The 12,913-nt window shown below is 39.2% G+C and overlaps 1 protein-coding gene across 2 annotated transcripts in view; it reads left to right on the top strand.

Annotated features, from left to right (window-relative positions):
- Positions 1–12,913, top strand: part of FAM149B1 (family with sequence similarity 149 member B1) — an 84,180-nt gene that overhangs the window by 32,671 nt on the left and 38,596 nt on the right. For both annotated transcript variants that reach the window (XM_012801422.2, XM_023509572.1), the window contains exon 6: positions 7,217–7,381. In XM_012801422.2, coding sequence (XP_012656876.1) covers positions 7,217–7,381 — 165 coding nt within the window. The remainder of the gene's footprint in view (positions 1–7,216; positions 7,382–12,913) is intronic.

Raw genomic sequence — 12,913 nt, 5'->3', positions numbered from 1 at the left:
GCTTGAGCCCAGGAGTTGGAGGTTGCTGTGAGCTGTGATGCCATGGCACTCTACCCAGGGGGATAGCTTGAGGCTCCGACTAAAAAAAAAAAAACAAACATTTGTTTACAATATACTCCCCCTTTATACCACTGAACTAAACTAACTCTTTTGTATGCTTTTATTCTTTTTTTTTTTTTTTTTTTTAATGAACAACAGATGTTTTTGGCTAATCTCTGTAATGCCTCCCTAATCTTATTTTGATGCGGCTGATTTTATTTTTTTTTTTTTTTTTTTTTTAGTATACCACCACCAAGACCAGGTGGAGGGAGCTATACCATATTATTTTCTAAACCAGAGTTAAATGCTAGAAAGTAAATAGTGACTATCATTATATTGATCTCCTACACTTAATCTGTTATCTTTTGACAAAGGGGATAAATAACTTCAGGTTAGTGCTTTTTGATACTAAATTATTTTCTGCTTTCTCATTGTGAAAAGTGGAGACAGAACTAAAAATTAGAGAATCAGTGATTTTAATTGTGTTATTTTTTTCTTCAAGAGATAGGCTGACATTTAACTTAATATTTCAAGCATCAGGAAAAACATGGATGTTGTAGAATCTGTAGAATCCATAATTCTGTTTTCTAAAGGATGCAATAGAAGTGTATTTGAGTATTTTTGAGAAAACAAAACAGTAATGCTGTATGAGGTTAACTAGATACCAACTACATCTTGTTAACAGTTTACTTAAAATGAAACTATTTTATTTTTGAAAGTAAAAAAATATATTTTCATAATTTAAAAAAAGGGGGCCAGTTTCAGTGGCTCACACTTGTAATCCTAGAACTCTGGGAAGCTGAGGGGGGTGGATTGCTTGAGTGCAGATTGAAGACCAGCCTGAATAAGAGTGAGACCTTGTCTCTAAAAATAGCTGGGTCTTGTGATGGGTACCTCAAGTCCCAGCTACTTGGGAGGCAGAGGCAAGAGGATCACTTGAGCCCAAGAGTTTGAGGTTACTGTGGGCTATGATGCCATGGCACTCTAACAGGGGCAACAAATGGAGACAAAAAAAAAAAAAAAGAGAAAGAAGAAGAGGATGGTCCAAGTATAGTGGCTTGTACCTATAATCCTAGGCTAAGGGCATCAGGATCACTTGAACCCAGGAATTCTAGACCAGTCTAGGCAACATAGGAAGACCCCATCTCTTTAACACACACACAATAGATGATGGTGGCAGAGAACGGCACCTGTGGCTTAGTGGGTAGGGTGCTGGCCCCATATACCAAGGGTGGCAGGTTCGAACCCACCCTTGGCCAAACTGCAAAACAAAAAAAAATAGCCAGGTGGGCTCGGCGCCTGTGGCTCAAGTGGCTAAGGCGCCAGCCACATACACCTAAGGTGGCAGGTTCGAATCCAGCCCAGGCTACCAAACAACAATGACGGCTGCAACCAAAAAAATAGCCAGGTGTTGTGGCGGGCGCCTGTGGTCCCAGCTACTTGGGAGGCTGAGGCAGGAGACTCGCTTGAGCCCAGGAGTTGGAGGTTGCTGTGAGCTGTGGTGCCATGGCACTCTGCCCAGGGTGATAGCTTGAGGCTCTGTCAAAAAAAAAAAAAAAAATAGCCAAGTGTTGTGGTGGATGCCTGTAGTCCCAGCTACTCAGGAGGCTGAGGCAAGAGAACCACTAAGCCCAGGAGTTGGAGGTTGCTGTGAGCTGTGATGCCACGGCACCCTATGGAGGGTGATAAAGTGAGACTCTGTCTCTTAAAAAGAAAAAAAAAGATGTTGGCAGCATAACAATATATAAGAATACGTAAGGAACTTCTGCAGCTATACAACAAAAAAATTATTAACCCAATTGAAAAAAATGGACAAAGGAGTTGAATAGACAGTCTCCAAAGATATACAAATGGCCAAGAAGCATGTGAAAATATCCTTAACATCACTACTCATAAGAGAAATTCAAATTAAAACCATAATATCACAGCTTACTTCCATTTGGATGGCCTCTCTTAAAGGAACAAAAATTGTTGACAGGATGCAGAGAAAGTGGAATCCTGTGTGTTGCGGGTGGGATATACAATGATGCAGGCATTATAGAAAACAGTATGGAGACTCCTCAGAAAATTAAAAATAGAATTACCATATGATCCTGCAATCCCTTTTCCAGAATAATTGAAAGTAGGATCTCAAAAAGATATTTGAACACCCACATTCAGTGCAGCATCATTTAGCATAGCTGCATGCTACAACATGGATGAACCTTGAAGACGTGCTAAGTAAAAGAAACAAGTTACAAAAGGAAAAGTACTGTATAATTCCACTCAAATAAAGCATATAAAGTAGTAAAAGTTAGAGATACAGGAAGTAGAAAGTTGGTTGTCAAGGACTGGCTAAAGGAGAAATTAGAATTTAATGAGTGTTAGTTTCAGTTGCAAGATGAAAAAGTTACAGAGATCTGTTTCACAGCAATGTGAATACTACTGAACTGTACACTTAAAAATGGTTAAGATGATAAATCAAATGCTATAAATTCCACCCCAGTTTTTAAAGTGCTACTAATGTTTGTCCTAAGTCCACCTCCCTCTCTTCCCTCATTACAAAGTATAGCTTTTGCTTTCATTTTCTTTCTTTTTTACTACTGTCCTAAATACAAGAGCCAGTGAAGCTAATTACAAATAAGACTTTTTTTTTTTTTTTTTTTTTTCAGTTTTTGGCTAGGGCTGGGTTTGAACCCGCCACCTCCGGCACATAGGGCCAACGCCCTACTCCTTTGAGCCACAGGTGCTGCCCTAAATAAGACTATTTTTTTAAGATAGAAAGAGCTTTCTGAAGCTCTCCAAAGCCATGGAAATATTCTCTATCAGTTCTTCACAGAGCCATCCACATTATATTTCCTTTTCCAGAGTGATGTTTTCTTCCTTTTGTCACATGAGATCACATGTTCATGTGATTGTCTATTTCAGTAATTTCTAGTGTTCCCCTGGGACATAAGGTTAGTCTGAAATGGAGCTGAGAATGGCTAGCTATGTTTTCCAGGTTCTAGCTCTTGGCTACTTGTTCCTCTCTGCCACCCTGGAGGGCCTTGCAGTGAGTGATCACCTCTGTTAAAGATACAAAACTCTACCTCTAAAGCCTACACCTAAAAGGGCTGGTTCCAGATTTAACTCTTTGTATAAATAAGAAAGCTAGCAAAGTCATTTTATCCTCACTGCATGTGGAAGGGGGGGAAAGTGCTAGTGATTTTTTTCTCTCGCAAGAAAACAGATTTCAATTTAAATATTACTACCAGGGCAACATACTATTAGATAAGACCACTATTATAATTATTTCTTTTCCTTTTTTTTTTCTTTTTTTTCTTTCTTTTTTTAGAGGACAGGATCTTGCTATGTTGCCCCGGCTGGCCTCAACATCCTGACTGGGCTCAAGCTATCCTCCCACCTCAGTCTCCTGAGTAGCTAGGCCTACAGGTACATGCCACTGCATCTGACCTCTTATTTTATTAAATAGAAGAATTAGACACATTTTAGAATTTAAAGGTTATTTTTCAGACATAGTAGTCTCCAAAATCCCATAGTTTTAAAGATTCCTTTGTTAGAAATAACATTTGCAAAGATAGGTTAATGGTTAAATTACTGTGTTATTTCTTGCTGCAGGTTAGGGGCAATGGGAACATTTTTCCATTTTATCTGGCTCAAATTTCTTTTTTTTTTTTCTTTGAGACAGTGTCTCACTCTTTCACCTGAGTTAATGTGCAGTGGTATGGACATAGCTCACTGCAACCTCGAACTCCTGGACTCAAGCAATCCTCCTCCCTCAGCCTCCCATCAAATTTCTTTTATTAGCAGTTAGAAAGACCTTTTTATTTATTTATTTTATTTTATTTATCTTGAGACAGTCTCACTTTGTCACCCTAGGTAGAGAGCTATGGCATCATAGCTCATAGCAACCTCTTACTTTTGCCTCAGCCTCCCAAGTAGCTGGGACTACAGGTGCCCACCACAATGCCAGCAGTTGTTTTTAGAGATGGGATCTTCCTCTTGCTCAGGCTGGTCTCAAACTTGTGAGCTTAAGAAATCCACCTGCCTTGGCCTCTTAGAACACTAGGATTACAGGTGTGAGCCACCATGCCTGGCCTCTTTTTATTTTTTCAAAGGAAAGAATTCATCCATTGTACTCAATTCTAATATGGAGACAACAGATGACTTAATACATGGTGGGGGGTAAGGGAATGAAGGCGTGGGGAGAGGGCAGAGGGAGGGGATTGGGGGTGGCACACAATTATAAGAGGGAATTTACCTCACAAATGCAATCAGTATAACCCAATTCTTTGTACTCTCAATGAATCACAAACAATAAAACAAACAAAAAAGAATTCCATTAGTTACCACCCACTAAAACTATGATTGGTTATTAATATAAATGGAATAATACAATAGCACAGTAACAAATGGAATGCTGGCTATGCAGTGTTTGACAGCTTCGAATTTTGTCATTTTATGCTAACCCCCCCCCATTACCACTATTTTATAAAAGAAAAGAAATATTAACACAAAAAAGCATGAGGTATATAATCTCAAAAAGGAGAATCCTTATCAAGAAAGGATATTTGGCAGTCTTACTGGGTATTGTCCTCATTTTGCTAATTTTGTGATACATCAGTGAAAGTTTTCATAGATTGGCATAAATCTGTTGACGAGAATTTAAGAACCATTGTTTTAGAATTTCAGAAGAGAAACTTAACCTCATGTGTCAAATTTAAAGACTTTTATAAATAGTAATACTAGCTGGTTTAGGTATTTTGGATCTCTAAACTAATTTTCTCATCTCTTATCATTTCTGTGTCCCAATGCCTCCTGCCTTGATTCAGGCTCTTATCCACTTACCAACTCTTGCTCCATCTTTTACAGAAGCCTCCTAACCACATTATTCTCTTCACTACCCACAGCAAGAATCTTACCATTCCTCTTCTTTAAAACTTTCCATTAGTATAAATCAGCCAACTTAATACAAAAAGTATTTTATAGCCTTGCTTCACCATAGCTTTCCAACCACATCCTATGACCTCTGTACTTTATTAATTGCTTAAATAAGAGAGAAGCTTATTTCTTTTCATGTAAAAGAAGACTGGAAGAAAGCAATCTAAAGTGGTAGCATGTTGTTTTCAGAGGCCAGCATTCCTTTCATGTTTCTGCTATATTATGCTAGCCTGTGTTTTCTCTAAAGTTTTCTTCATGCTCTAAGATGGCTGATAGAGCTCCAAATATGACATTCACTTTCCAGGGTGCAGACAGGAAGAAAGGCAGAAGGGCAAAAGTGCACCCCTCGTTGCCAAGCCAGTTCCCTTTACACAGCCTTTCCAGAGTCCTACATCATAATTCTGCTAATATCTTAATGACTATATCTGGCTGTAAGGTAGCTAGGAAATGGAGTCTTTGAGGTAGGTGTTTGTTCTCCTGAATTAAATTGGAATGTTTTTACTAGGAAGAAAGGGAGTAATGGATATTGAGGGGCGTTTTAGCATTCTCTGCTACTTATGTATGTTGTTTTTGTGAAATTACATGTTTTGTTTTGTTGTTTATTTGAGACAGACTCTCACTATGTTGCCCTTGGTAGAGTACTGTGGCGTCACAGCTCACAGCAAACTCAAACTCTCGGGCTTAAGTGATTCTCTTGCCTCAGCCTTTCAAGTAGCTGGGAAATTATATGTTTTATAATTATTTTATACTTAACATTTTATTGTGGACATCTTCCATTTTCTCCAACGTTAACTTAATGACCTCATAGTATTACCTCGCGTGAATATCTGATTATTTAAGCAACCCATTCCCAAATCCTCTATTTTGAAACAGGTGGGCTAGTTTTTATTTTTGGCTCTTATAAACAATTCTGTGATGAAATTCATATAGCTAAGTCTTTTTTTTTTTTCTGAGATAATGTCTCACTTTGTCACCTGTGGTAGAGTGTGGTGGCCTCATAGCTCACAGCAACCTCAAACTCCTAGGCTTAAGCGATTCTCTTGCCTCAGCCTCCCAAGCAGCTGGGAGTACAGATGCCAGCCACAAGGCCCAGCTATTTTTAGAGATGGGTTCTCGCTCTGGCTCAGACTGGTCTCAAACCTGTGAGCTCCAGCAGTCTACCCACCTTGGCCTCCTAGGTGCTGGGATTACGGACATGAGCCACCACACCCGGTCCCTATGGCTAAGTCTTATAAGTCATATCTTTAAAGGTAATCTGTACAAATGAAACCACTGAATCAAAAGGTATATGTAATTACGGCTTTATTACATATTTCCCAAATGTCTTTGAATAAGATTTTCCCATCAATCTTATTGAAAAGTACCATCAGTTTATTTTTTTTCCTCATTAAAGTAAAATACTTAAGGCACAGCAACATATAAAGAATAATACAAAGCATAAGTTGGTAATATTTAATATTTGGTTAAACTGACAGCCATTTAAAACACTGTGTTGCTGGGTGGCACCATGGCGCAGTGAGGGTACCAGGCCCATATACCAAGGGTGGTGGGTTCAAACCCAGCCTCGGCCAAACTGCAACAAAAAATAGCTGGGTGTTGTGGTGGGCGCCTGTAGTCCCAGTCAGGAGGCTGAGGCAAAAGAATCACCTGAGCCCAAGAGCTGGAGGTTGCTGTGAGCTGTGATGCCAATGCCACAGCACTCTACCGAGGGCAACGAAGTGAGACTCTGTCTCAAAAAAACCCAAAAAAACAAAAAACTGTATTGCTCAGGTTGAGTGACTTTCTTTAAAGTAAACTGCTGAAATGAATGAGTCATAACATATTGAATGCCTGGGTAGGAAGAGAAATGAAAAAACCAAGAAGATTGCTTCCTTTAAGAAGCATGAATTTTGAGCAATGATGGAGTTACTGAAATAAGCATATAACTTCCTAAAGTACCTTAAGGATGTAATTATGAATGTGAATATTCTTAGATTTCTAAAACTTATTTTATAGTTATACCTGTTTGCATCTGAAAAAATAATAAGGAGAATAATAAGGAGTATGAGATAGAGCATAGTGCATCTAGGCAGAATAGGTCTATGGCCAGAATTTAATCTTTTTGTTCTGAGAAATAGCAGGTCATCAAAGGCTTGGAATAATAGTCTAGGAAGGTGTTGCCAGGGCAAGGGTGGTTTGAGCCAGAACTCATATGATTATTGCCATGAGAACAGTTTATATCATACATAATTAATATTTGCTTTATTTCCTCTCCCAGATTTGGTATAAGGGGAAAGAAGTTACATTTTTCATCTTCTTATGCTCATAAAGCATTTCCCATTGCCAAATCCCCCAGCTTGTACTCTATGGAAAGAGAAGAGGAAGACTGTATAATTTCAGAAGGAATAATTGAGGAATACCTAGCATTTGACCACACAGATATGTGAGTATTATGTCTATTAAGCTTTTTACTCTTGTATTTCATGTAGTAATATCTATTTTTCTAAACTATGCTATCAGTATTATCTATAATTGGATATATGCCAGTTTCTCTTATTTTCTATTACTTCTCAAGTATCCAAAGTTTATAATCTTAGTTCTTCCTTCCATAGGCTTCTTTTTGTATTTTATTATTTCATACATCCTTTGCTTCTTCATTAGATTAGAGATTTTAAAATGAGTTAATTTTTTTCCCACATAGTTCGATTTTATCTGTTTGCAATTTATCACCAGTGGAAACCTTTTTAAATGGTATTTGGAGAGGTGTGAACTTGGCCAGGTGCAGTAGCTCATGCCTGTAATCCTAGCACTCTGAGAGGCTGAGGTGGGTGGATCCCTTGAGCTCAGGAGTTCAAGACCAGCCTGAGCAAGAGGGAGACCCTGTCTCTAATGAAAATAGAAATACTAGCTGGGAATTGTGCCTGTGCTCCTAGCTACTCAGGAAGCTGAAGCAAAAGGATTGCTTAAGCCTAAGAGTTTGAGGTTGCTGTGAGTTATGATGATGCCATGGGACTTTATCCAGGGTGACAGAGTGAGTGCTTCATAAAAAAAAAAAAAAAAAAAAAAAAAGAGGTGTCAACTTTGTTTCTATAAATCATATTTTAAAAAGGTATAGACAGTTTATTTAAAACATTATGCCTGAGGCCGGGTGTGGTAGCTCACACCTGTAATCCTAGCACTCTGGGAGGCCAAGGCAGATGGATTGCCTGAGCTTAGGAATTCAAGACCAGCCTAAGAGGAAGACCTCCATCTCTACAAATAGCTGGGCATTATGGTGGGTGCCATAGTCCCAGCTACTCAGGAGGCTGAGGCAAGAGGATTGCTTAAGCCCAAGAGTTTGAGGTTGTAGTGAGCTATGATGCCATGACACTCTACCAAGGGTGACAAAATAAGACTCTGTCTTAAAAAAAACCTTATCTTAGCACCCTTATCTTATGTCTACCCTTATGGTATTCTAATGGTACTTCTATGAGATAGATATTATTTGTCTTCTTTATAAGATAGATGAGAATCAGAGTGGTAAATGATTTGTCTAAAGTAAAAATACATCCAAAAAGTTATTCATATGATTTTAAATCCAGCGCTCTGTTCACTATTCTGTGCTTGCTTTCTGAAATATTGACTTCTTAAACTATTCTCTAAGCCTCTAAAAGTTCCAGAATTGATAGTCATAGACACAGGTCACTTAGGCATTCTGTGTGGTGTCCATGAAACAAACCTCTTCTTGGGTTCCCTCCAGACTTGCTGACTGACTCCCCTTCTTGTCTCAGCCATGTTTCCCTGTCCCTGCGTAAAGTCTCCTGACTCCTATCATAACACAAGCCAGATTTCCATACATAACACCACTGAGCTAGAACATAGGTTCTTTTTGCTCTAGAACAGTGATTCTCAACTTTCCTAATGCTGTGGCTCTTTAATACAGGTTGAGAACCACTGCTCTAGAACCTAGAATGAGCTAGTAGACCCCCTTCCCCTTCACTTTTCCTGGCCTACGTCCAATGTTTTCTGTCTTCCATTTCTCCTCAATCAAATATATTCTCCCTTGGTTTAAGTTAATGTCTGATAGGTATCCCCAGGTCATCTCTTTCCCTTTTTCTAATAATCAATCCAGATTAATTTTCAGGTAATACAGGGAAAATTTTTAGAAAGGTTTGGTGGCTCACACCTATAATCCCAGCAACTCAGCAGGTAGAGGCATGAAGATCACTTGAGCCCAGGAGATTAAGGGTACAGTGAGCTGTGATAATGCCACCATACTCCAGCCTGGGCAATGGAGTAAGATACTATCTCTAAGAAAGAAAGAAAGAGAGAGAGAAAAGAGGAAGGAAGAGACAGAAAGGAAGGCAGACGGGCAGACTTCTCTTCAGAGATATCACCAAGATATCTTATAAAATGACAGAATGATTGGATCTTTAAAATGTTCCTAAATGAAAAGATGGAAGGTTGAAAAATAAATTAAAACACCCATAGGAAATTAAGTTACATAATAATTAGAGCAAATGATTTTAGGCAAATGGAAAAAACCTGGAAAACAAATAAGGTTCCTAACTTATTCTTTCCATAAAAATAAATTTCAGGGTTCGGCACTTGTGGCTCAAGCGGCTAAGGCACCAGCCACATACACCTGAGCTGGCGGATTTGAATCCAGCCAGGCCCACCAAACAACAATGACGGCTGCAACTAAAAAATAGCCAGGCATTGTGGCAGGCACCTGTAGTCCCACCTACTTGGGAGACAGAGGCAAGAGAATCACTTGAGCCCAAGAGTTGGAGGTTGCTGTGAGCTGTGATGCCAGAGCACTCTACCCAGGGTGACAGCTTGAGGCTCTGTCTCAAAAAAATAAAAATAGGGGGCGCCTATAGCTCAACCAGCTAAGGCGCCAGCCACGTACACCTAAGGTGGCGGGTTCGAATCCCCAGCCCGGACCACCAAACAACAATGACGGCTGTAACCGAAAAAAAAAAAATAGCCAAGCGTTGTGGCAGGCGCCTGTGGTCCCAGCTACTTGGGAGGCGGAGGCAGGAGACTCGCTTGAGCCCAGGAGTTGGAGGTTGCTGTGAGCTGTAATGCCATGGCACTCTACCCAGGGGGACAGCTTGAGGCTCTGTCTCAAAAAAAAAAAAAAAAAAAAAAAAAAAAAATAAGTAAATAAATAAGTAAATAAATTTCAGGGCATTCTGTGGTGGCTTACATCTGTAATCCTAGCACTTTGCAAGGCCAAGGTGGGAGGATTGCTTGAAGCCAGAAGTTTGAGACCAACTTGGTCCACACTGTCCTTACCAAAAATGTTTTTTTTTTTTTTTTCTGAGACACGAGTCTCACTGTGACCTCCTTGGTAGAGTGCAGTGGCGTCACAGCTCACAGCAACCTCAAACTCTTGGGCTTATGCAATTCTCTTGCCTCAGCCTTCCTAGTAGCTGGGACTACAGGTGCCTGCTACAACGCTCAGCTAACAAAAATGTTTTAAAAGTTAGCCAGGTGTTGTGGTGCATGTCTGTGTACCAGCTACTGGAGAAGTTGAGACAGGAGGATGGCTAAGGCCCAGGAGTTCAAGGCTATAGTGAGCTATGATTATACTTCCGTACTCAAGACTGTCCAAAAGTCTCAAAAAGAGAAAAAATTTTGTGGCTCGGTGCCCATAGCTCAGTGGTTAGGGTGCTGGCCATGTGTACTGGGTCTGGTGGGTTTGAACCTAGCCTAACCCTGCTAAACAATGGCAACAACAATAAAAAAAATACCTGGGTGTTGTGGTGGGTGCCTGTAGTCCCAGCTACTTGGGAGGCTGAGGCAGGAGAATCACTTAAGCCTAAGAGTTTGAGGTTGCTGTGAGCTGTGACGCCATGGCACTCTACCGAGGGCACCATAATGAGACTCTGCCTCAAAAAAAAAAAAAAAAACACAAAAACTCACATATAGATAAAAAATGTGACTGGTGAAATCATGTAAATTTATAAATAAAAATATAAATTTAAATAAAATTAGTATTAGTCAACTTACAACTTAATGCCAGGCCATCTCTTCCTTGGGAAGGTAGAGTAGCTGTCCCACATAAGCCTCTTTGTCTTTTCTTATTTATTTATTTTTTATTTTAATAGATTGAGGGGATATAAGTTGAATTCTGTTATGTCTATATATTATATAGAGGTGAAGTTTGGGCTTTTGGTATACACTTCACCTGAATAGTGTACATTGTACCCCACAGATAATTTTTCATCCTTTACCACCTCTCCTGCCCTTCCCTGTGACTCTAGTGTCCATTATGCCACTCTTTTATGATAATGGCCTCCAGTACCATTCAAGTTGCTGCAAAAGGCATTACAGTATTTTGCCATGTATAATGTACACTTTTTTGTCCAATTTTTTTTCTTTTTTTTTGAGATAGAGCATCAAGCTATCACCCTGGTACAGTGCAATGGCATCACAGCTCATAGCAACCTCCAACTCCTGGGCTCAAGCAATTCTCCTGCCTTTGCCTCCCAAGTAGCTGGGATTACAGGTGCTCGCCACAAAGCCCAGCTATTTTTTGGTTGCAGCCATCATCGTTGTTTGGCAGCCCCAGGCTGGATTTGAACCCGCCAGCTCAGGTGTATGTGGCTGGCACCTTAGCCGCTTGAGCCACAGGCACCGAGCCTTTTGCCCAAGTTTTTAAGGGAAAAATAAGGATGCACATTATACATGGGTAGTACTAATTCTGTATCTATATAAACATTCTTGTGTTTTGCAATTATTTGTTACATAAAATTTCTTGTATTTGCATCATTAAGAAAATTTTGAAATACACAAAAATCAAGAAACATAAAATCCCTTGTCTCAAAACTTTTATAGTGACCCATGTATCATATGTTAAAAAAAAAATAAGTGCTAAAATTCCTTTATCATACAAAAACAAGTAACTAAATACAAACAAATAAAAATTTACACTAAAAATTAAAATGAATCATTTTTTTCCTGAACATTTGGGCCATAAACATAGGTACAAATTATACATGGCAAAATATGGTATTTCATTTTTTCTTATGGCTTAGTAGTTCTCCATGATACACACACACACACCACTTTCTTAATCCACTCATTGGTTGATGAGCATGTAAGCGGATTCCATATCTTTGCAATTGTGAATTGTGTTGTGATACACATAGAGGTACAGGTCTCGTCTTTTTTTTTTCTTTTTAAAACATGGTCTCTCTCTGTTGCCCAGGTTAAAGTGCAATGGCATCATAGGTCACTGTCACTACAAACTCCTAGGCTTGAGTGATCCTCCTGCCTCAGCCTTCTAAGTAGTGGATGACTACAGCATGCCACCACACCCAGCTAATTTTTAAATTTTTCATAGAGAGATGATGTCTTGCTGTGTTGTTCAGTCTGATCTCAAACTCCTGGCCTCCTGTGATCCTCCTGCCTTAGTCTCCAAAATGCTAGATTACAGGCATGAGCCACCATGCCCAGCCCAGGTATCTTTTTGATTAAATGATTTTTTTTCCTCAAGGTAGATACTCAGAAGTAGGATTATGGGATCAAATGATAGATATGCTTTTGGTTCTTCGAGAAATCTCCATATTGATCTTCATAGAAGTTGTACAAACTTACCTTCCCACCAATAGTATGTGAGTGTTCCCTTTTCACCGTATGCATAACGTCTATTGGCTTTTGACTTTTTAATAATAGCCATTCTAAATGGAGTAACACAGTATTTCATTGTGATTTTAATTTGCATTTCTATGATTAGTGATATTGAACTTTTTTCATATGTTTTTGGACATTTGTATATCTCCTTTTGAAAAATGCCTATTCATGTCATTTGCCCACTTTTTGTGTGTGAAAGGCATTGCTCTGTTGCATGGACTACAGTCCAATATGGACATTTTAACAATATTGATTCTTCTGATCCATAAGCATGGGATGTCTTCCCATTTGTTTTTATCATCTGTGATTTATTTCTTTTTTTTTTTTTTTTTTTTTTGAGACAGAGCCTCAA

Source organism: Otolemur garnettii, unplaced genomic scaffold (genome assembly GCF_000181295.1).
Source record: "Otolemur garnettii isolate 467f Iridium unplaced genomic scaffold, OtoGar3 scaffold00008, whole genome shotgun sequence".
Taxonomy (NCBI): domain Eukaryota; kingdom Metazoa; phylum Chordata; class Mammalia; order Primates; family Galagidae; genus Otolemur; species Otolemur garnettii.
This window is presented reverse-complemented; position numbering and strand designations above follow the sequence as displayed.